This window comes from Rhinoraja longicauda, chromosome 2 (assembly GCF_053455715.1).
Source record: "Rhinoraja longicauda isolate Sanriku21f chromosome 2, sRhiLon1.1, whole genome shotgun sequence".
Lineage (NCBI taxonomy): Eukaryota > Metazoa > Chordata > Chondrichthyes > Rajiformes > Arhynchobatidae > Rhinoraja > Rhinoraja longicauda.
Genome location: NC_135954.1, coordinates 95,726,344 through 95,751,665, shown reverse-complemented (window position 1 = coordinate 95,751,665; position 25,322 = coordinate 95,726,344). Strand labels below are relative to the sequence as shown.

Genomic DNA, 25,322 nt, shown 5'->3' with positions numbered 1-25,322 from the left:
TAGTCCTACACGTATTGTTTACAGAGTACTACATTTACATTTTCTGTTGTGCAGCTGCAGATAAGAATTTCATTGTTCTGTCTGGGGCAAATGACAATAAAACACTCTTGACCCTTCTTCTCTCTGTTTCCTGTCTGACATCCAATTTTCAATCCTTCCCAGCGTGTTACCTGCAGTCCCACATGCTTTCCCCACCAGCCTCTGATGTGGGGCCTTGTCAAAGGCCTTCTGACAAACCAGGTATAACCCATTCACTGGTTGCCAATAACATTTAGATTTAGATTTAGATTTAGAGATACAGCGCGGAAACAGGCCCTTCGGCCCACCGAGTCCGCGCCGCCCAGCGATCCCCGCACATTACACACACTAGGGGCAATTTTTACATTTACCCAGTCAATTAACCTACATACCTGTACGTCTTTGGAGTGTGGGAGGAAACCGAAGATCTCGGAGAAAACCCACGCAGGTCACGGGGAGAACGTATAAACTCCGTACAGACAGCGCCCTTAGTCAGGATCGAACCTGAGTCTCCGGCGCTGCATTCGCTGTAAGGCAGCAACTCTACCGCTGCGCCACCGTGCCGCCGTAGACATTGATTATCATTTCCATCAGTTGCATCTCAACAACATTCTAGTTGTTTTGTTAAACATGATTTCTCTTTTATTGATCCGCATTCATTTTGGTTAATTGATTTTGAGATCCTGCCAGCATCCTTTCATCATATTTATCATATTAAACTCTAGTATTGAGATTGATCGATTCTTGTTTTGTACAGATGTCAGGGGTTATGGGGAGAAGGCAGGAGAATGAGGTTGAGAGGGAGAGATAGATCAGCCATGATTGAATGGCGGAGTAGGCTTGATGGGCCGACTGGCGGAATTTTGCTCTTATAACTTATGAATTTATGAACATATTTTCCCTTCTGCTGACGTCAGGCTGACCTGTTTTCTCTTTCACTCCTTTTTAAAATGGTTTATCGCACTCCATCTACAGTAATTGCTCCATAATCTATAGAATTTTGGACGATGACCAACAATGCTTCTGGTATTTGCGTGGCTCACTGTGGGTTGCATAGTAACAAGCCTTGGAGATTTATAGCCCGATGCTCCCAATAAAATATCCAGTACTTTGTTTTACTTGTACCAGTTTCCTTTATTTCCTTTATTTCTCGTGTTTGTGAGACAATTCGCTCTCTAGAATGACTGAAAATGTATCCGTGAAGACCAAGCAAGAGCAATGGTTTGATTGCTATTCCTTCACTATTGTAAATTCTCCTGTTCCTGACCATAAGGGATCTACATTTGTTTTCACTAATCTTCTTTGTCTAGTATATATATATAGATAGATATCTATATATATATATCATATCATATCATATCATATCATCATATATATACAGCCGGAAACAGATATATATATATATATATATATATATACACAAATATCTATATATTGGGCCCATTCCCCACTCCCCCATTCTCTCCTCCCCCATCCCCACTCTTACTCTCCCCACACTCTCCCCTTTGGCCCGTCCTCTTAGGGTTTCCATTGTATCCGGGAGGGGGGGAGGGAGTGAAGGGGGGAGGGAGGGAGAGGGATGTTTGTGGGAGGGAGGTGTGGAGTGATCGAGGGGGAGGGAGTGGTGGAGGGAGGGATGTGTTGAGGATGGAGGGTGGAGGGAGGGGGGGAGGGTGATGAGAGATGGGGTGGTATTGGTGGAGGGAGGGAGGGGGGGATGGGGGAGAGGGGGGAGGGAGGGATGGGGGAGAGGGGAGGGATATGGACCTCCCCTTTTCCCAGTACCCCTCTTTCCCCCACCACCAATTCCCCTCCGCACGACCCCTGTTGTCCCACTCCCCATTCCCCATTCCCCATTCCCCATTCCCCAGTCCCCATTCCCCATTCCCCATTCCCCAGTCCCCATTCCCCATTCCCCATTCCCCAGTCCCCATTCCCCAGTCCCCATTCCCCATTCCCCATTCCCCAGTCCCCATTCCCCATTCCCCATTCCCCAGTCCCCATTCCCCAGTCCCCATTCCCCATTCCCCATTCCCCAGTCCCCATTCCCCATTCCCCATTCCCCAGTCCCCATTCCCCAGTCCCCATTCTCAGACCCCCCCCCCCCCCCCCCAGACACACTCTTAGCATCAGTTAAAGGCCCGGGGGGGGGGGGGGAGGGGGGGGGGTGCGGGGGATCTGAACAGTGAAAGGTCCGGGGGGGGGGAGGGGGGGGGTGCTGGAGATCGCATCATTCAAAGGCCCGGGGGGGGGGGGGGGGGGGGATAGCGGGGAGATGTTCTCCCGGGTGTGGGAGAGGGGAGAGAGGAGAGGTGAGAGGTTTAAAAGCGCTGCCCCCCCCCCCTCATTTATCGAAGTTTTGACAGAAGGGGGGCGCTGCGGTGCGGCTGTGCGGCTGTGCTCAGTACGCATGCGCGGAATCTCCTCACTCTGTACTCAGCACGCATGCGCGGCATCTCCTCACTCTGTACTCAGCACGCATGCGCGGCATCTCCTCACTCGCACCAAAACAATGGGCGCCGTTAGCGGCGCCAGCCCGCGATCACCGGCTCACCTCTCCTCTCTCCCACACCCGGGAGAACATCTCCCCGCTATCCCCCCCCCCCGGGCCTTTGATTGATGCGATCTCCAGCACCCCCCTCCCCCCCCCGGACCTTTCACTGTTCAGATCCCCCCCCCCCGGGCCTTTAACTGTTCAGATCCCCCGCACCCCCCCCCCCCCCCCCGGGCCTTTAACTGATGCTAAGAGTGTGTCTGGGGGGGGGGAATGGGGAGTGGGACAACAGGGGTCGTGCGGAGGGGACTTGGTGGTGGGGGAAAGAGGGGTACTGGGAAAAGGGGAGGTCCATATCCCTCCCCTCTCCCCCATCCCTCCCTCCTCCCCTCTCTCCCCCCCCCCTCCCTCCCTCTCCCTCCACCAATACCACCCCATCTCTCATCACCCTCCCCCCTCCCTCCCCCCTCCATCCTCAACACATCCCTCCCTCCACCACTCCCTCCCCCTCGATCACTCCACACCTCCCTCCCACAAACATCCCTCTCCCTCCCTCCCCCCCTCCCGGATACAATGGAAACCCTAAGAGGACGGGCCAAAGGGGAGAGTGTGGGGAGAGTAAGAGTGGGGATGGGGGAGGAGAGAATGGGGGAATGGGCCCAACGGCCCACTTTGTCTAGTATCTATATATATATATATATATATATATATATATGGAATATATATATTCTTGGGTTATCATTTCTTGCTGCTGATAAATTTAAGAAAATTTGAGAACTTGGTCTAAAAAACATTTGAAGTGGTGTTAACAAAACATACACGCAGAAAAAATGTACTAAAACTGCAATTTTGAAAAACTCCAACTCAGTTGAAAAACATCCACTGCAATGTTAGGTTACCACTTGAAGTAGGAAATTCTGGAAATTATGAGAATTTGGCAAGTTTGTAATATGTTTAACCCAAGAGCTTACACACTGGGGAATCATGACAGGAGAAGAGGCCAACTTAGTGAAGGCAACATACAGGTCATGCTAAGAGAGGCAATAAATAGATTTAGGCAGTGTTTAGTTTGCAAGGCAAAGCTATCTGAAGTAAAGATAAACATAGCAAGCTGTAAACCAGGATGAGGGCAATAAAACAAGAGTGTTTGACGGCACTGGGCCTGTACCTGCTGGAGTTTAGAAGAATGAGGGGGCACCTCATTGAAACATACAGAATAGTGAAAGGCTTGGATAGAGTGGATGTTCATATCATATATCATATATATACAGCGCGGAAACAGGCCTTTTCGGCCCACCAAGTCCGCGCCGCCCAGCGATCCCCGCACACTAACACTATTAACACTATCCTACACACTAGGGACAATTTTTACATTTACCCAGCCAATTTACCTACATACATGTACGTCTTTGGAGTGTGGGAGGAAACCGAAGATCTCGGAGAAAACCCTCGCAGGTCACGGGGAGAACGTACAAACTCCATACAGTACAGCACCCGTAGTCAGGATCGAACCTGAGTCTCCGGCGCTGCATTCGCTGTAAGGCAGCAACTCTACCGCTGCGCTACCGATGTGGAGAGGATGTTTCCACTAGTGGGAGAGGCTAGGACTAGAGGTCATAGCCTCAGAATTACAGGATGTTCTATTAGGAAGGAGATGAGGAGAAATGTCTTTAGTCAGAGGGTGGTGAATCTGTGGGATTCTTTGCCACAGAAGGCAGTGGCGGCCAAGTCAGTGGATATTTTTAAGGCAGAGATAGATAGATTCTTGATTAGTACAAGTGTCACAGGTTATGGGGAGGAGTCAGGAGAACGGAGTTGGGAGGGAGAGATAGATCAGCCATGATTGAATGGCGGAGTAGACTTGATGGGCCGAACGGCCTAATTCTACTCCTATCACTTATGACCTAAAACTGATCAGAAATCAGAGGCGTCCTTTCTTGCACCCATTTGACAAACAGACGGGACAATGGTTTTCTAAATAACAGGGAATGGAAGGTCAAAGGTAACCCTGGGGAAAAAAAACAAAGTTGAAAGACTACAGAAAAACGGTGATGAGTGAAGAATTATTCAAAAAATGGAAAATCCGTATGTAAGTGTATAACAGCTTGTCCGTGCTGTGAATGTTTGAAACGCTTCGGCAGCTCTCATAGTGTTTCCCACTAAATATTGTTTGAGAAACTCACCACTACTCTATGAGATGTACTTTGTGGCTGACCCTGTCTTAGCCGTAATTGTAGGTCAAATGCAACCCTCAGAAGGCAGTGGAGGCCGATTCTCTGGATGCTTTCAAGAGAGAGTTAGATAGAGCTCGAAAAGATAGTGGAGTCAAGGGATATGGGGAGAAGGCAGGAACGGGGTACTGATTGTCGATGATCAGCCATGATCACAGTGAATGGCGGTGCTGGCTTGAAGGGCCGAATGTCCTCCTCCTGCACCTATTGTCTATTGTCTATTGTCTATTGACCCATGTGAAAGCCAGTAAGGGAACAACCCTGATCTCTCATGTACCTCATTGGAGATATTGGACTGTCTTTGTTTGGACTTTACTGAACTTTATCTTGCACTAAATGTTAGTCACGTTATTCCCTTTATCATATATCTGGATGGCTTGATTGTAATCATGTATTGTCTTTCCTCTGACTGATTAGCACGCAACAAAAGCTTTTCACTGTACCTCGGTACACGTGACAATAAACTAAACTCTTTATCCTGCATCTGTACACTGCAGACAGCTTGATTGTAATCATGTTCAGTCTTTTCACTGACCGTGCAGCACGCAACAGAAAACGCTATTCACTGTACCACGGTACACGTGACAATAATAAGCTAAACTAAACTAAACACACAAATCCCTCCGACAGCAAGCATAACTGATAATTAATCTTACTGCCAAACCTTGTCCTGCCTCTCCAATCTTCTAGCATTTCCTGCAATCAATCTGAAGAAGGTTCCCGACCTGAAACATTACCTATCCATGTTCTCCAGGGATGCTGCCTGACCCGTTGAGTTATTCCAGTATTCTATCTCTCTCTTTGGTAAACCAGCATCTGCAGTTCCTTGTTTCTACATAACAGACGATTTGTAACATTACAGTTTTTTTGTATATTTATTCGTTGTGTTGCAGCATTGATGTATCTGCCAAGGTGCACCAAGGATTAGATTGTTCCAGACCCAGTGTACACGACAATTAAACACAGCCCACTGCCTCAGAATAAAACAGCGTGCCTTTAGAAAGGAGACGAGGAGGAATTTCTTTAGTCAGAGGTGGCGAATCTGTGGAATTCATTGGCACAGACGGCTGTGGAGGCCAAGTCATTGCTCTTTTTTAAAAGCGGAAATTGACAGCTTCATGATTAGTAACGATGTCAAAGGAAACGGGGGGAAGGCAGGAGAATGGGGTTGAGTGGGAGTGATAGATCAGCCATGATCGAATGGTGGAGCAGATTCGATGGGCTGAATGGGCTAATTCTGCTCCTATTACTTATGATCTTATTGTGATTAAAACAGATGAATGCTGAAAACTGCACCTCAAAGCATGTTTCTTAATCTCCGCAGCTTGCTCAGTGATCTGTCTAAGAGCACACATTGTTAGCACAGACTTGTTTGACGAGCACAGTCTCATCTGTTGTATGTTTTCATGCTCATCATCCATGGGAGTGTCGGAAAAAAATAAATCAGCTCCCACAACGTGAACTAACAAACAAACTAATCTCAGAAGTGCTCCAGGCCCCCCTCAAACAACTAGACGACAGCAGAACGCAATCACGGCTGCCACTGCTGAGAGAGTGTAAAATTGACACTTTGCAGGGCAGAGGGAAAGAACGCATGGATTTATTAAAAGGAAGCTAAAAGTCCTGGTACATGAATTATGTGCCAGAGAAACAAGGGACCCGCCGAGCCCATTGAGCCATGGATATATTCAGACAAAAACAGGCTCTTCGTCCCAACTCATCCAACGACCAACGTGCCTTCCTGAGCTATTTCCATCAGCCTGCATTGTCCCATATCCTACTAGTGTTTACTTATCCACCATCCTGTCCAAAAATCTTCTAAATATTACAATTGTACTCACTTCTACTACTTTCTCCATATACCCACTATTCTCTGAGAAAAACGTGTCCCTCAGGTGGAGGGGAGTCCAGATTATTAACGCAGAGTCGATGACAAGGCGGCATCTTCTGTACAGGTCAGCATGGTTTAGATTAGTTTAGAGATTCAGCGCGGAAACAGGCACTTCGGTCCATCGAGTCCACGCTGACGGTACGCTAGCACTATCCTACACACTAGGGACAATTTACAAATTTTACCGAAGCCAATAAACCTTCAAACCTGCATCCTTTGGAGTGTGGGAGGAAAGAGGAGAAAACTGGAGAAAACCCACGCGGTCACAGGGAAAACATACAAACTCCGTACAGACAGCACCCGTAGTCAGGATCGAACCCGTGTCTCTGGCGATGTAAGGCAGCAACTCTGCCGCTGTCGGCCCAAGTTAGCGTTGTGTGTGATTCGAAGGTGATTCGAAGGTGTGTGATGTGGTTTGAACATGCGCATTTGTGATGTGTTGCAATACATGGATAGGGGCAAAGTCTGGCGTTATAGTCATACCTTAAAAAATGTTGACGCATTCGAAATTGTGAATTTGTAACAAAGTACTGCCTCCAAAGCAACATTTTGAGAAAGGTTCATTATCCATTTTTGCATTAAATGGGCTTACAGTGAACATGTTAATCCTGATCCCTCAGTTATCAAACTCTGAGTGCTTCCATGCCTGTGTCTGGGATTGTTCATTTGCAATTAAATCTAATTTCAAAGACTAACATGCTGAGAATGTTTGCAACAATTCTCATTATGAATGAGTCTTGAATGTAACCCGACATTTAAGTTTGATCTCAATAATCCCAGTAATGCTCTGCAAGATTACAACGGTGTTAACCTGTGCAGCATTTTAATATTCAGGCAAACATGGTCAATAATCCTGCAAATTACAAATTGGATGTGTGATTTATAATTTGCCCGACGAAATCAAAATATGTAGGAAGGAACTGCGGATTCTGGTTTATACCTAAGATGTGCGGCGGCATGGTGGCGCAGCGGTAGAGTTGCTGCCTTACAGTGCTTGTAGCGCTGGACACCCGGGATTGATCCCGATTATGGGTATTGTCTGTATGCAGTTTGTACATGCTCCCCATGACCGTGTAGGTTTTCTCCAAGATGTTTGGTCTCCTCCCACACTCCAAAGATATACAGGTTTGTAGGTTAATTGGTTTGGCATAACTGTAAATTGTCCCGAGTCTGTATCAGGTAGTGTTAATGTGCGGGGATGGCTGGTTGGTGTGGACTCGTTGGGCCGAAAAGCCTGTTTCTGCACTTTATCTCCAAAGTAAAAACCTAAACTAAACTGAACTAATGCACAAAGTGCTAGAGCAACTCAGCGAGTCGGGCAGCATCTCTGGAGAAAAGTTTTGTGATGTTTCGTGTCGGAACCCTTCTTCAAAGACACGACACGAAACGAAACATCACAAAACTTTTCTCCAGAGATGCTGCCCGACCCGTTGAGTTGCTCCAGCACTTTTTGTCTATCTTTGAAATCAAAATAGATTTATCATGTCACAAATATGATATATGACCAATCATATAACAAGAAGGTATCTCAGCAGGTCAGGCAGCATCTAGGAGAGATGTTTCAGGTCGAGACCTTTCTTCAGACTGATGTCGGGGGGGGGGGGGGGGGGGGGCGGGACAAAGAAAGGATATAGGTGGAGACAGGAAGACAGTGGGAGAACTGGGAAGGGGAAGGGGAAGAGAGGGACAGAGGAACTATAACAACTATCATATAACAAGATGTCATCCAGACCAACAAATCCAATGACAGATCACTTTACCCCCAAAAAGTACATACAGTCCTCAATATGCACCCAAAAACACACCACACCACCCATCCTTAATACCACAAGGCAACATAACTCATCTTAGCCCCTCAGCACAACACAAAGCAACACAATCCCCCACAACCCACACACACAAAACAACACAAAGGACACAAGAGTGGTGAAATAACTCAACGGGTCAGGTAGCATCTCTGGAGAACATGGGTAGGTTTGACGTTTCGGCGCAGACTCAGTGGGTGGAAGGACCTGTTTCCCCTCTGTATCTCTAAACTAAACTGAGCTGAACTCTTCTACAGGCCTGCCAATTTACCAGTTTGAACAACACCTTGTTAAATCACCTCTGCACTGCACAACCACGTCTCTCCTGCAACCAGAACTATATGCAGCACACAAGCTGAAGCCTAATTAGTATTGTACCCCAATCCACCACAACCTCCCTGCGTTTCTGCGCTGTGCAATTGCGGAAAGCATCCCATATACCATTCTAACTACTTTATCGATCTTATTCCTGCTCTTTAAGGATCCGTGGAGAACAGCTCACAACATATCTCAGCACATGAGAGAATGAAGGGGAAGAGAGAGAGAATGAAAGGGAAGAGAGGAGAGAGGGAGAAATGAAAGGGGGGGGGAGAGGGAGAGAGAGGAGAGAGGGAGAGAGGGAGAGAGGGAGAGAGGGAGAGAGGGAGAGAGGGAGAGAGGGAGAGAGGGAGAGAGGGAGAGAGGGAGAGAGGGAGAGAGAGAGAGAGAGAGAGAGAGAGAGAGAGAGAGAGAGAGAGAGAGAGAGAGAGAGAGAGAGAGAGAGAGAGAGAGAGAGAGAGAGAGAGAGAGAGAGAGAATTGGAGATAATCAAGGACAAATACACAGTGAGAAAGGAAGGTGATTTTTTGTTGTTGTTTCTGTAATCAATTCATGAGAAACAAACTGGTGCACAAACACATTTCCCTACTCGCATCAATCTGTAAATAATTGCAATCCTACACTCGGAAGCTAATTTCCTCCCCTTGACCTTTCCTCATGGTGAATCATAATTTTCCATTGATGATTTCCAATTTTAAACTGATATTTACATTGCTTGAGTCATGGAGTCATGCAGCGTGGAAACAAACCCTTCGGCCCAATTTGCCCGCACCGACCAACATGCCCCATCCACACTTGTCCCACATGCATGCATTTGGCCCACATCCCTCTAAACCTGCCCTATCCATGTACCTGTCTAATTGATTCTTAAACGTTGCGATAGTCACTGGCTCAACTACCTCCTCTGGCAGCTCCTTTCATAATTATTTTTCCTCCTGACTCCTTACCACAAGGCCATACCTTATACATATAATCAAGAATGCCTACTAACTGACGATAGAGAATAACACGAACAAGTTACACGTATACCTTTAGGCACGCGGATGTGAGTTGCAATCGCAAACTTACCCAGATTGAAATAGAATTGGAGCAGAGCACTTCGTAACATTGGCAAAACATCGCATCGAAAAATGGTCGTAACGGCCCTCTAATAGCCACATTACTTCACCCTATTCAGACAAGTCCTCTTTGTTCCAGCAACATCCCTCTCCCACCTTCTCTGCCACCTCCACCAACTTATTTCTTCCTCTGGAAGAACTCAGCAGGTCCGGCAGCATTTGCGGAGGGAAATGGACAGATGATGGTTCATGTCGGGACACTTAGATTCATAGAGTCACACAGCTTGGAAACAGGCCCTTTGGCCCAACTTGCCAACACCGACCAACATGTCCCATCCACACTAGTCCCACCTGCCTGCAGGTTTGGCCCTTATTCCTCTCAACCTGTCCTATCCATGTATCTGTCTAAATGTTTCTGAAATGTTGGGCAATAGTCCCTGCTTCAACTACCTCCTCCAGCTCGTTCCATACACCCACCATCCTTCATGTGAAAAAGGTACCCCTCAGGTTCATGTTGAATCTTTCCCCCTTACCTTAAACCTATGTCCTCTAGTTCTCGATTCCTCCACTCTGGGTAAAAGAGTTATCCAATCTATTCCTCTTGTGATTTTGTACACATCTATAAGAGTTGAGGCAGGGACTATCCGAACATTTAAGAAGCAGTTAGACAGGTACATGGATAGGACAGGTTTGGAGGGATATGGACCAAATGCGGGCAGGTGGGACTAGTGCAGCTGGGACATGTTAGCCAGTGTGGGCAAGTTGGGCCAAAGGACTTGTTTCCACGCTGTATCATCACTCAATGACTCGATGACTCTGTTAACCCCTCGTCCTCTTGCTCTCCAAGGAATAAAACCCTAGCCAGCGCAACCTCTCCCAATAGCTCAGGCCTTCGAGTACTGGCAACATCTTTGTAAGTCTTCTCTGCACCCTTCCCAGCTTGACAACATCTTTCCTATATCATGATAACCATAACTGAACACAATACTCTAAACGCGATCTCACCAACGTCTTATATAACTGCAACATGACCTCCCAACTTCCATGCTCAATAATCTGACCGATGAAGGCCAATGTGCCATAACGATGAAAGCCAATGTGATGAAAATACCCTCTTGTTTTTGACATCCCTTCCATCGGATAACGTTTTTGGCTATGTACCCTACCGAGACCTCTCAGAAACATATGTTCAACTTACCCTCTGCCATCCAACATTCATGGAGAACAGAAGGATGCTGGAACAATGAGAATTGGTTAAAAATACTGTACATCACATTGGTATTCTATGCATTAACCTTTAAATAAATTCCTGAATGATATGCCATTTCCTTTCCCTTTTAAATAGCACCATTTTATACCTCACTTCTGTATTTTAAAGCTTCTTCTTCTTGCGTTTGAGGCAGCAGAAATTATGTAACGCCCTCCAGGCGCTGTAACCAGTGCAATGTGCTGTTGTCAAGGGCCATGATGTCTACCCCTCCACCAGGGGTATGGAGGACAGTGCAGTCAAAAATGACGTGCTGTGCTGCGCTGTTTGCTGGTTTGCTTCACACACGCAGGCTGCTGATGGACGCAACCCACAACGATGCATGTTGGCGTTGAACCGGCCGACCCCTGTGCGGAGCCGGTTCAGGGCAACCCACCCTTTGCGGGGCATGTCCGAGCCGGGTGGGGCTGTGGTGTTCGGTGCGACAGTGAATTGAGGAGGTTGCGATGTCTGTTCCCAGCTGGTTCTCCATGCTCCTAGTATGTTGAAACCGGAGCCACAGAGGGTCGCTGCATGACAGGAGAAAGGGTGACGAGATGACAGGCGTTGAGGTCCCAGTTGCTGTGAATCCTGGGCGAGGTGGTGCAAAGGATGATTGGCGTCCGATGGGGATGGAAAGGATGTTTGGCGTCCGATGGGGAACAGTTTAAAGCTGAACAGTGTGAAAATAAATGACAGAAAAAGCAACTCAAATGAATGAATCTACTCACCAAGCCATGAAGTGCCTAATATGATAAGGGGGTGCTGCTACTTATCATCTACAACTGCACTGTAATGATGCATAAATGTAAATAAACTAAGAATATTTTTTCACACTTATTTTTCATAACCTTGTAATTAAAATTAATTGAGTCTATTTTCATACGAACTATTAGTTTGTGGCATGAGAATTCTGGATGCGAGACGTCAAGTCAAATCAAGTTTATTGTCACGTGTGCAAGTATGTTGAGGTTCAGTTACAATGAAGGATTACTTATGGCAGCATCACAGGTTGAATGTTTGAGGAAACCAGGGCACCCGTAGGAAACCCACATGGTCACCGGGAGAAGGTACAAAGTCCACACAACATTCATAGACTCACTACGATCTCCAACTAATCTCTGAACTACAAACTGCTTTGGTTGCACTTGGGATTTTGGGTTTTGTTTTGTTTTGCACAAAATTGTGTTTTTTTTATTTATTGCACATTTTGTTTGTTAATTATAACACTAAAAAAACCCCAGAAAATACGCATAAATTCTCCAAGGCAGTGAAAAGAACATGACTGTACCAGAGAAAACAACAACTATAAATAGGTGCAAAATACAATGAGAAAACAGGCCGATGTTTCTGTATAGATGTGTCACCCCTCAGCCCGCTTTGCTTCAGGGAAGGCAAGCCCAGCCTACCTCATCTCTCCCTTTTATTCCTTTTCTCCAGAGATGCTGCCCGACCCATTGAGATACTCCAGCATTTTGTGTCCTTTTGTGTAAACCAGCATCTGCGGTTCTTTTTCTCTACATTCACCCCATTGCTAATGTTTTCCAATTCAGGCCACATCATGGAGAAATTTCTAACTGTTCTCATATCAGACAGGGGTGAATGCACAGAATCTGTTACCCAGAGTAGGGGGTGGGGGGGGGGGGGGGGGTGGGGGAAGAACCAGAGGACATAGGCTGAAGGTGAGAGTGGAAAGACTTAACAGGAACCTGAGGGGCAACATTTTCAAACAGTAGATGTGGGGTATATGGAACAAGCTGCCAGTGGAGGTAGTTGAGGCAGGTGGTACAACAACAGCACAGCACAGTGGTGCAACAGAAGAGGTTTGGTCTTTTTTGCCCGAAATGCTCTCTTTATTTTTTTTCTTCACAGTTGTAAAATCTGTCCAAACTGGCCCAGTGAACAAGACTGTTCTACCATCAGTGAACAAGTAAGCATTGCACTGTGCAAAGAGTCTAAGTGCCCCTATTACATCACACTGATACGGACGTATACACAGAGAACTGCAGATGCTGGTTTGCAAAAAAAAGTCACAAAGTGTTGGAGTGACACAGTGGGTCAGAACATGGATAGGCGATGTGTTTGGTTGGGATCCTTCTTCAGACACATTGATTGATTGAAAGATACAGCATGGAAACAGACCCTTTGGCCCACCGCACCGTCCATCGTTGGCCATCGTTCACACTATCTCTACATTTTCTCACTTTCGCATCCGCTCCCTACGCACCGGAGGCAATTTTAGAGAGGCCAAACCCGCACTTATGTGGAATGTGGGAGGAATCCGGAGCACCCGGAGGAAACCCACGAGGTCGCAGGTAGAACGTGCAAACTCCATGCAGACAGCACCCGAGGCCAGGATTGAACCCGGGTCTCCGGCGCTGTGAGGCAGCAGGTCTACCAGTTGCTCCACTGTGCTGCTCTGCCACATTATTTCATCCTGTCAGAGAGATTCCTTTTGTTCAAACCATTCCCCTCTCCCATCTTCACTGCCCCCTAAACTAACTGGTTTCTGTCTCGCAGTTCTGTTGACAGGTCCCAAACCTGTAATGTTAAACAAAAACTCTTTCCACACGCACTGTCTGACCTGCTGAGCTTTCCTTGCGTTCACTATTGATGTTTCTTTTCATGTTTTCAGCAGCTGCAGTTATTACTTTGCTTTTTAGAGGCAAAGCTTACTATTTCAGCAGTTGGAGAGCAATTTGTACAGTCATCTTACCTACTTTATCTCATTAAACAGCCAGGCTGACATCCAAAGTGGCCTTTACAGCTCCCACATAAATCAGTGCCTATTTATATTATATGCTGGAGGTCTTTAGACTTTAGAGATACAGCGCGGAAACAGGCCCTTCAGCCCATCGAGTCCACGCTGACCAGCGATCGCCCCGTACACCAGTATTATCCTACACACTACGGACAATTTACAATTAGCAGAAGCCAAATAACCTACAAACCCACATGTCTTTGGAGTGTGAGAAGAAACCGGACCACCTGGAGAAACCCACACAGTCACAGGGAGAATGTGCAAACTCAGTACTGACGGCATCCATATTCAGGGTCGAACCCATGTCTCTGGCGGGCGCTATGAGGCAGCAACTCTACTGCTGCGCCACCATACCACCTGAAAAATGAATGAATGAATGAATGATGAGGCCTCTTAAAATTGAGCATTGCTGAGCAGGAGAAGGAGATGTGGGGACTACCCCAGTAAGGGTTCACCCAGCAAACCCCTTTCTACCCAGGGCAGTCTGGAGGAAAAAAATACTTATACCTCTGCTGCTAAGGCTCCCTCTTCATACCAGGAAGGGTACTGTCTGAGGCCATCTATCGTTCTCGCAGGTAGTCAACAGTTAACATTTCCCTTGCTCACTGCCTTTGATTCACCAGGGACAGGACGCACACGGCAGCTGAGCTCCAACTCAACTCCAATTTCCAGAAATATATTAGAGAAAAAATACTGACTTTGTCCGCACCTTGAGAAAGACAAAACCGTGTTTGGTAATCTCTTGGTTGTGAGCCAGGGCCTCGGTTCATTGAATGCACTGGTTTGGAGCTCAGGTCAAGGCCGATGTGCAGTGGCAGAATGGAGATGAACGCACAGAGACGGGAGCACACAGTGCAGCCTCAGTAATATGTCAGAAAAATAATCGCTGTGAAAATGGCGATTGACTACTCAAGGAATTTCTTTCTTAATATTCTTCAACAATGTTTTCTTGGAGTTCTTCAGCAGCCAATTTGCTGAATGCTCTGTGTGATTTGTTTTTAATCGTCAACAAGAAATGGTCTTTATTTGCGCACATGTCTGTGCGCGTGTGTGTGCGCGCATATGTGTACACTATATGCACTGTCCATGTGTACACAACGGTTATCCCAGCCTGTACTCATGCACATGTATGTCTGTGTGCCTGCCGCATGCGTGTTGTGTGCATGCACTGGTATGTTTACGTATGCACCCATGTATGTGTGCGAGTGTATGTATGCTGCATGTATGCACCTGTGTGTGTGTGTTTCTGAGCATGTGTGGATGAAATCGTGCTAACTCTATTGAATGTGATCCGTGACCTAACTCCATCTTCCCCATGTCTTTAATGAACACCAAGATCTTCATCTGACCTTTAAATCTAATGCAACTCTTTGTAGGTGGAATAAAATGAACAAAACATTGCAACATCAGATGTGATCAACTCCACTGCTGCAGGACGTGGTCTACAGTGATGGAGCAGCGGCGGAGCACAACACAGCCATGTTTGGCCAGGCTGGCCCTGCAACACCACCAGGACAACAGGCCTTCATGGTCAGGTCAAGAACCCTGCACTTGCAACAACTGGGACTTGAAAATGGTGCCAAACCAGGCGACTGTATCCTGTCTCAGTGCATTACTGCTATATACTCAGTCTGAAGAAGGGTCTCGACCCGAAACGTCACCCATTCCTTCCCTCCTGAGATGCTGCCTGACCTGCTGAGTTACTCCAGCATTTTGAGAATAAATACCTTCGATTTGTACCAGCATCTGTAGTTATTTTCTTATACTGCTATACACTTGTACCGTATCTGAGATGCTTCTCTAAGATGCGTCTAAGTGTTCAGTTATAGTGATACTTGTACTGAACTGTACACAAAAATGAATTTCACTGCACCGTGACAATAAAGTACCGTTGAACCATTGAACCATTAACATGAAACTGAACGGAGGGGCACTCTCACAGGGACCTGTAACTGGTGATCTCCTGTTCTGCCCGATCACAGTAACTCAATACATTTGAAAGTTGGTCCTAGTCACAGTAATCAGGAAACTATTGGTTTCGACTTGGAACCCATCGAATTCAGAAACGCCCTTCATGGAAGGCGTTCTCATCACCCTTACCCGATCTCATTCCACACCATGAATGCGGTTGACTCTTTAGTGTCCTCTCAGCTGAGGGCCAATTCGAGATGGAAAACAAATGATGGTATCGCCAGCAATGTCAACATTTGGGGAACAAATGAATAGTTCAGTGTTTAGAGATACAACATGGCAACAGGCCCTTCGGCCCACAGAGTCCATGCCGACCATACGACCGTTCCATGTTATCCCACTTTCTCATCCACTAAGGGCAACTTGCAGAGGCCAACTAAGGTATGAACCTGCGCATCTTTGCGATATGACAGGAATCTGGAGCACCCGGAGAAAGCCCGCGCGGTTACAGGAAGAACATGCAAACTCCACACAGACAGCGTCCAAGGTCAGGATCAAACCCAGATCAGTGTGAGGCAGCCCTTCTACCAGCTGAAAATAGTTTTTCATGACCTAAAGTGTACAGGCCACCATATAGTATAAACATGGACACAAAGTGCTGGCGTAACACAGCGGGTCTGATGATCATGGATAGGTGACGTTTCGAGACAGAACCTGAAAGGTCACTGATCCACATTCTCCAGAGATACTTCCCAACCAACTGAGTTACTCCAGCACTTTGTGCCCTTTTTTGGTAACCAGTATCAGCAGTTCTTTGTTTCTACTCTAAACCTAGAGTATAGGTTTAGTTTAGTTTATAGATACAGCGTGGCAACAGGGCCTTTGGCCGATCGAGTCCACGCTGACCAGCGATTCCCATGAATTGACGCATTCCTACACACGGGGCAAATTACAATTTTTACTGAAGCCAAATTAACCTACAAACCTTTGGAGTGTGGGTGGAAAACAGTCCACCCATGGAAACCCCACAGGGAGAACATAGAAACACAGAAAATAGGTGCAGGATTAGGCCTTTTGGCCCTTCGAGACAGCACCGCCATTCAATATGATCATGGCTGATCATCCAAAATCAGTACCCCGTTCTGGCTTTTTCCCCATACCCCTTGATTCCCTTAGCCCCAAGAGCTACATCTAACTCTCGCTTGAAAACGTACAAACTCCGTACAGCACCCGTAGTCAAGATCAAACCCGGGTCTCTGGTGTGGTACCTCTACCGCTGCGCCACCACGCTCCCCTTATTGCAGGATATGCACCAAGCAACTGCTTTACAGATAGAAGATAACTGGCTTTATATTGTTGGTTGAGAGTTGAATGATGCCAACACACTGATGAAGCGAGTGGGCAAGATCATCTCTGACCCCTCTCACCCTGGCCACAAAATCTTTAAAACACTTCCCTCTGGAAGGCGACTCCGGACTGTCAAAGCAGCCACAGCCAGACATAAAAACAGCTTTTTTTCCCACGAGTGATAGTTCTGCTCAATAACCAAAGTCTGTAGTCTCTTTTTTGCTCTGGTTTATTTTCACCCACATGTTTAGACCGTAATGGTGTATCCTTATTGTTTTGATGTGTTTATGCTTTATTCTTAATTGTTAACTGTATGTTTGTGTTGTCATTTGTGAGCGGAGCACCGAGGCACATTCCTTGTATATGCATACTTGGCCAATAAACTTATTCATTCATTCATTCATTCATTCATTCATTCATTCATTCGAATGACCCAACTTAGCTCTGAACACTGGCATGAGATTCCTGAGATAGACACAAAATACTAGAGTAACTCAGTGGGCAGGCAGCATCTCTGGAGAGGAGGGATGTGCGACGTTTCGGGTCGAGACCTTTCTTCAGATTCCTGAGACCTCTCAGAGCAGTCAGCCAGGTTGTCAGGTTAAAGTCTCAGCTGAAGGATGGGGCCATTGTAAACCCTCAGCACTGCACACGAGCATCACCCTTGAATTTGCGTTCAACTCTCCAGGAGTGGAATTTGGACCCAGATTCTGATCCAGGAAAGAAAGCAATGGATGGAAACATGAAAGTGCTGGTGAAATGTCTGCATGCATTGCTGTACCTATGGTGTTGAGACAGTGAGAGCCGCAGACATATGATGGCATAGCACATAAAAATATGTGGTAAGAGACTCGATTTGCAGAGGTAGAGTCACACAGCATGGAAACTGGCTCTTTGGTTCAACTTGCCCACGCTGATCAAGATGCCGCATATAGACCAGTCCCGCCTGCCCAAGTGGCTTGCCCATGCCGACCAAGATGCTCCATCTACATTAGTCCCACCTGCCAGCATAACGTTCCCATGCCGACCAAAATGTCCAATCTACGCTAGTCCCACCTGCTTGCAGTCCACATCCCTCTAAACCTTTCCTATCCGTGTAGCTGTCCAAATAAAGTCACAGAGTCATACAGCGTGGAAACAGGCCCTTCGGTTCAACTTGCCCACACCAACCAACAGGTCCCATCTACACTAGTCCCGCCTGCCTGCCTGCATTTGGCACATATCCCTCTAAACCTATCCTAGCCATGTACCTGTCCAAATGTCTTTTCAAACAACTACCTCCTCTGGCAGCTTGTTACTGCTCTTTCTATAAAAAAGTTGTCCCTCTGGTTCCTATTAAAATCTTTCCTCCTTCACCTTAAATCCATGTCCTCCGGTCCTTGATTCCCACACGCTGGATACAATTTACCTATCTATTTCTGTCTTTTAAATATTGTTATAGTACCTGCCTCAACTACCTCCTCTGGCACCTTGGCCAATATTCCCACCCCCTCTAATTTATTCAAAAATTCATCAGTTACAGGAGCAGAATTAGGCCACTCGGCCCATCAAGTCTACTCCGCCACTCAATCATGGCTGATCTATCTTTCCCTCTCAACCCCATTCTCCTGCCTTCTCCCTGACATCTGTAAGTAAAAATGAACCTTCTCTATCATAGTTGAAGTGCCCCTTTAACCTTCAACACTCAGTTAATTTCTTTCCTTCCTGGTTGTTCCACACAGAAATATTGCCATTGCATTAAGCTTGCCTCCTCTCATCTGTTTTACAGCAGCTTACACGGGCTGGTGTAGATTACTTGCTGCTAACAGCTTATCGGCCACCGAACACCAATTTTCAGGAATTTGTGATGACAATTTGTATCCTGATTCATTTGTTCAGGGCAAAGAGAGGTGAGGAACATTCAGGGCAATTGTCCAACTTCCTCTCCTATTCAGCCAGCTCAACGTTAGCCCATTCCTCTGCACTGCCCTCTACAACACAGTCCCTCCGAGTCATTTACAGGACATCCCAGGTCCCTATGCTTTGGAGAAAAAAGGCACAGATTGCTGGAGTAACTCAGCGTATCATGCACATATACACACATACACCATGGAAAGGAACTGCAGAGTCTGAAGAAGGGTCCCGACCCAAAACATCACACATCCTTTTTTCTCCAAAGATGCTGCCTGACCTGCTGAGTTCCTCCAGCACTTCGTGTCTACAGATGCACATACTGTATGTAAGCGCGCACACACATTCTCAAATATGCACACGCACAGAACTGTGTATGTGTGTGACTGTGTGTGTGTCTGTAATTAACACATGCACACGCAAGTGCACATACACAGACACAGACACTGACACAGAAGAACATGGATAGACGACTGATTGGATCGGGACCCTTCTTCATGCTCGTGCTTTGGGCTTGAAAGTAAAGGGAGGTGCGGGGGTGGGAGAGGGGGTGGGATTAATGTAAGGAAGACGAGAGTGAAGGAGCAGGGAAACAATTATATAGTGATAGAAAACTGGAGGCCATTTATCCCTTCATGCCCATGCTACCCCTCTGATCTCACGAAACAGGTTCGTCCCACCCTTCCTCCCTGCTGCCCAGTAAATGCCTGTTCCCCACTGTGACAGCATCTTCCAGGCTGTGAACTCACGCCACGACAAAGGAGAAGGGGAGTGGGGAAGACAAAAGGGAAGGAATGATGAGAGGGAGAGGAGAGAGAGGGGGAGGGAGGGAGAGAGAGAGAGGGAGAGAGAGAGAGGGAGGGAGGGAGAGAGAGAGGGAGGGAGGGAGAGAGAGAGAGAGAGAGAGAGAGAGAGAGAGAGAGGGAGGGAGAGAGAAAACAAGACGGAGAGACAGAGTGGGGAATAGAGAGAGGGGGATAGGGGGGAGAGGGGGAAAGGGGGGGGAGAGGGGGAAAGGGGGAGAGAGAGAGGGGGTAGAGAGTGAGGGGTCGAGAGAGAGAAGGGGAGAGAGAGAGGGTGAGAGAGAGGGGTAGAGAGTGAGGGGTCGAGAGAGAGGGGTAGAGAGGGGTAGAGAGGGGTTAAGAGGGGGAGAGAGGGGGGAGAGAGGGGGGAGAGAGGGGAGAGAGAGGGGGCCATTAACACATAGCCAGTGCACTTTGGACACAGGAGTAAGTTGCCCATTTCACTGGAACAGCGATGGGTGCCCTGGCCTGGAAAGGTGAGTCATGTTTCAAAGACCCACAGGTGGGAACCCATTCACCGCCAGCTCTCCTCCAACCTCTCTCCCCCTTGAAGCGATACTGTGCCGCTGTTTAACAAACGGCTGGCAACATGTCACCCTGCCCGCCGCCCGGCTAAACCTGGCACCTGCCCAGGCTCCACCTGAAAACATTCCAAGCGATGATACGTGGAGCAATCCCCTTCTCCCTGACAACCACCCCCCAGTCTCTGTCTCCCCACCCACACCCCCAGTATATAATACATAAGTATGAAGAAGGCTGGGAGCTGCCGCAAACAAGGTTTTCATTGTAGCTCTGCCTTACAGTACTTGTGCATATAACGTAACAGTAAACTCGACTTGACTTGAAATAGGAGCAGATGAAGTCCACTCAGCCTGTGCTACCAGTGTCAGAAGGAGGGTCCCGACCCGAAACATCACCTATCCTTTTTATCGAGAGATGCTGACAGACTCGCTGAGTTACTCTAGCACTTTGTGTCTATCTTCTCTACGTACATTTAATACATTTGATATTTTTATACATGTGTGTGTGTGTACACACACATACACACACAATCTCTCTCTCAGCCTGCACATTTATTTCAGCCTATGGATAAAGCATACTCCAGTCAGTGTTGAGTGCTATCAATTGTCACATGCACGGACCAGTAAATGAATTATTCAGGTTTAAAATAAAAATAAAGTCTTGAACTGAATGGCGAAATACCTGTTCCTGTTGCTGGACCCCTTTTCCCGAAGCAGACCCTTCTTTTGCAGTGGTCATGTTCACCAACTCCTTCCCACTGCAGAGAGCTCAGGATGTGAGAGACAGAGTGAGGAGAGAGAATGGGAGAGAGAGACGGGGGGGGGGGGGGGGGGGGGGTGAGAGAGGGAGGGAGAGGGAGGGAGAGAGAGAGAGGGAGGTGGAGAGAGAGAGGGAGAGGGGGGGAGAGAGAGAGGGAGAGGGGGGGAGAGAGAGAGGGAGAGGGGGGGGAGAGAGAGAGAGAGAGGGAGGGGGAGAGAGAGAGGGAGGGGGAGGGAGAGGGGGAGAGAGAGAGAGAGAGGGAGGGGGAGAGGGAGAGAGGGGAAGAGAGAGAGGGGAAGAGAGAGAGGGGAAGAGAGAGAGGGGAAGAGGGAGAGGGAGGGGGAGTGAGAGAGGGCGAGAGAGAGAGAGAGAGACAGACAGAAAGATCCCTATCCTCTTAGCGGTTGAGAGCATTGAAAGAAAAGCAGTGATAACAGTGACAGAAGACAAAGGAGCGGAGAGAGAGGAGCGAAGGAGCAAATAGTCCAACAGTCTTCAGTGAAGGGGAGGCTGATGCAGATAGGAAGGTGAAGGAGAATCCTCTGCTTCTGACCGAGCTTCTCACACACCACAGTCGTCACAGCAACTGATAACTGCCTGGCAACCGGCACTGGGCAGCCACAGCTTTGGAGACTGGCTCTGTCCCCGGCGCACTGAGCATGCCCCAGCGAGCAGCAACGGCAGCCAGCAATGCCTGCCTGGCCGGCCGGCCAGCCAGCGGGGAGGGGGAGAGAGAGAGAGGGAGGGAGGGAGGGAGGGAGGGAGGGGGGGAGAAAGGAGTCTCGTCGGCACTCAGGAGATGCCTCCACTTCCCACGTGTGCTGCAGCCCTGATGGAAGGAGTTGTGGCAGGCGGAACCTCCCCAAGGTCTGTGCTCCAGGTAATTAATGTAGCCCGAGAAGCAAGTGTGTCAAACTCAATATCACCGCCTCAGTGCGGGAGGTTCTACATGTGTGTCTGCCATGTGTGTTTGAGTGCGCTTATTTAACACTGCCCCCGCATCCTTGTGCCCGAGAGTGTTTCTGTTTCTCCTTTCTGCTTTTGCGGTGTGAGTTTGTGTGTCTGTACCTTTGTGACTCTGTATGAAACGCCTGCCTGTCAAAGGTTCATAATTTCATAAGTTCTAGGAGCAGAATTGGGCCATTCGGCCCATCGAGTCTACTCTGCTATTGAATCATGGCTGATCTATCTTTCCCGCTCAACCCCTCTTCTCCTGCCTTCTCCCCCATAACCTCTGACACCTGTACTGATCAAGAATCTATCAATCTCTGCCTTAAAAATACCCAATGTCTTGGCCTTCGCAGCTGTCCGTGGCAATGAATTCCACACATCCACCACTCTCTGACTGAAGTTCCTCCTCATTTCCTTTCTAAAAGTACGTCCTTTTATTCTGAGGCTATGACATCTGGTCCTAGACTCTCCCACCAGTGGAAACATCCTCTCCACATCCTCTCTGTCCAGGCCTTTCACTATTCGGTAAGTTTCAATGAGGTCCCCCCTCATCCTTCTAAACTCCAGCAAGTACAGGCCCAGTGCCTTCAAACGCTCATCAGATGTTAACCCAATCATCCCTGGGATCATTCTCGTAAACCTGCTCTGGACCCTCTCCAACGCCAACACACCCATCCTCAGATATGGAGCCCAAAACTGCTCACAAAACACCAAAGGCGTGCAGCGTAGGTTCACTAGGTTAATTCCCGGAATGGCGGGACTAGTGGGTGTAGGATAGTGTTAATGTACGGGGATCACTGGGCGGCACGGACTTGGAGGGCCGAAAAAGGCCTGTTTCCGGCTGTAGATATATGATATGATATGACTGTCGTATGTTGAAAGGCTGGAGCAATTAGGCTTGTATACACTGGAATTTAGAAGGATGAGGGGGGATCTTATTGAAACATATAAAATAATTAGGGGATTGGACACATTAGAGGCAGGAAACATGTTCCCAATGTTGGGGGAGTCCAGAACAAGGGGCCACAGTTTAAGAATAAGGGGTAGGCCATTTAGAACGGAGATGAGGAAGAACTTTTTCAGTCAGAGAGTGGTGAAGGTGTGGAATTCTCTGCCTCAGAAGGCAGTGGAGGCCAGTTCGTTGGATGCTTTCAAGAGAGAGCTGGATAGAGCTCTTAAGGATAGCGGAGTGAGGGGGTATGGGGAGAAGGCAGGAACGGGGTACTGATTGAGAGTGATCAGCCATGATCGCATTGAATGGCGGTGCTGGCTCGAAGGGCTGAATGGCCTACTCCTGCACCTATTGTCTATTGTCTAAATGCGTTCTGACCAGTACCTTATAAAGCCTCAGCATTACATCCCTGTTTTTTCATATTCTAGTATATGTCTACCTACCTGTGGCCAAACGATGCGTATGTTTGTGTGTGTGTGTGTGTGTCTCTGTGGGTATGTATGTCTATGTACCTATGAGACTGGTTGTGTAACCCTGTGTGTGCATGTTTGTGCGTCTGTCTGTGTAGTATTGCAAGTCTGTGTGGTGGCATGTTTATGGACAGTTTTGTTGCTGTGTCTGGGTTATCGTGTCTGAATCCGTATACTGTAAGTGTCTGTCCCTGTGTTTCTGTCACTGTGTTTATGTGAATCTGTGCATGTCTGTACATTTGCTATCTTCAAAGCCCATGTGTGTGCCTATCTGCCTCTTACTGGATAGGCTCGGCTTGTACTCGCTGGGATTTGGAAGATTTAGGGGGGATCTTATAGAAACTTACAAAATTCTTAAGGGGTTGGACAGGCTAGATGCAGGAAGATTGTTCCCGATGTTGGGGAAGTCCAGAACAAGGGGTCACAGTTTAAGGATAAGGGGGAAGTCTTTTAGGACCGAGATGAGAAAGTTTTTTTTCACACAGAGTGGTGAATCTGTGGAATTCTCTGCCACAGAAGGTAGTTGAGGCCAGTTCATTGGCTATATTTAAGAGGGAGTTAGATGTGACCCTTGTGGCTAAAGGGATCAGGGGGTATGGAGAGAAGGCAGGTACGGGATACTGAGTTGGATGATCAGCCATGATCATATTGAATGGCGGTGCAGGCTCGAAGGGCCGAATGGCCTACTCCTGCACCTATTTTCTATGTTTCTATGTTTCTATGTTACCCAGAGTAGGGGAACCAAGAACCCAGAGGTGAGGGGGGAGAGATCTAATGGGAACCTGAGGGGCAGCTTTTTTTATGTGTGGTGATGCAAGTGATGGTAATTGAGGCAGAACATTAAAAAAACCATTTGGACAGGTGCATGGATAGGATGGGTTTGGAGGGATATGGACCAAACACAGGCAGGTGGGAATAGTGTGGATGGGGCATGATGGTCAGCCTGGGCAAGCTGGGCTGAAGGGTTTGTTTTCATGCTGTGCAACACAAAGGTTCTATGACTCTATCAGTACATTTGTGTGAGTGTGCCAATGGGTTTATGGATGTATATGTGCATGTATGCATTTTGTTTTTTTGTGTGTGAGTTTCTGTCTGCGAGTATATACAGGGCCTCATTGTAGACCTGTGAGACCTGCTGGTAGAGCTGATGCCTCACAGCGCCAGAGTTTCAATCCCACCTTGGGTGCAGTCCGTAAGGAGTTTGCACGTTCTCCCTGTGACTGCTTGGGTTTCCTCCAGGTGCTCCAGTTTCCTCCCACGTCCCAACTTTGTGTGGGTTTGTCGGCTAATTGGCTTCTGTAAAATCGCCTAGTGCTCAGAGACAGTGTGGACATCGCATGGAAACAGTGCCTTCGGCCCACTGAGTCCACGCTGACCACTGATCACCCGTTCTCACTATTTCTATGTTATCCTGCTTTCTCATCCACTCCCTGCTCAGGAGTGTCAATTTTACAGAGACCAATTAACCTACAAACGCGAACGTCCTTGGGATGTGGGAGGAAACCGGAGCATGGGAGGAACGTGCAAGCTCCACTCAGACAGCACACGAGGGCCAAGATCAAACCCAGTCTTTGACAATGTGAGGCAGCAGCTCTACCAGCTGTCTTTTGTGTATTGAGTGGATGCGAAAGTGGGAGAACGTAGAACCAGTGCGAATGGGTGATCGATGGTCGGTGTGGTCTCAGTGGGCTGAGGGGCCAGTTTCAATGCTGTATCTTTCAACCAATCATTCATGTAGATCTCTCTGTCTCTGAGTGCATGCCTGTCTGTTTCTGTGTGTATTTTAGCCTCTGCATCCGCCTCTGTGCCTCCCGATTTATCTGCACCAAACCATGCTCTGATGTTCAGTTTTTAGTTTAATTTAGTTTAGAGATACAGCAAGGAAACAGGCCCTT

General features: G+C 47.6%; 1 protein-coding gene across 5 annotated transcripts in view; it reads right to left on the bottom strand.

Moving 5' to 3' along the window:
• Nucleotides 1–25,322, bottom strand: part of dpp6a (dipeptidyl-peptidase 6a) — a 918,316-nt gene that overhangs the window by 399,939 nt on the left and 493,055 nt on the right. The window contains exon 1 of one of the 5 annotated variants that reach the window (XM_078424695.1): nucleotides 20,977–21,114. The exons of the other annotated variants lie outside the window; for them this stretch is intronic. Within the exon in view, the coding sequence (XP_078280821.1) occupies nucleotides 20,977–21,033 (57 nt within the window). The 5' untranslated portion in view covers nucleotides 21,034–21,114. Of the gene's footprint in view, nucleotides 1–20,976; nucleotides 21,115–25,322 lie in introns of those variants that run through there. 5 annotated transcript variants of the gene reach the window in all.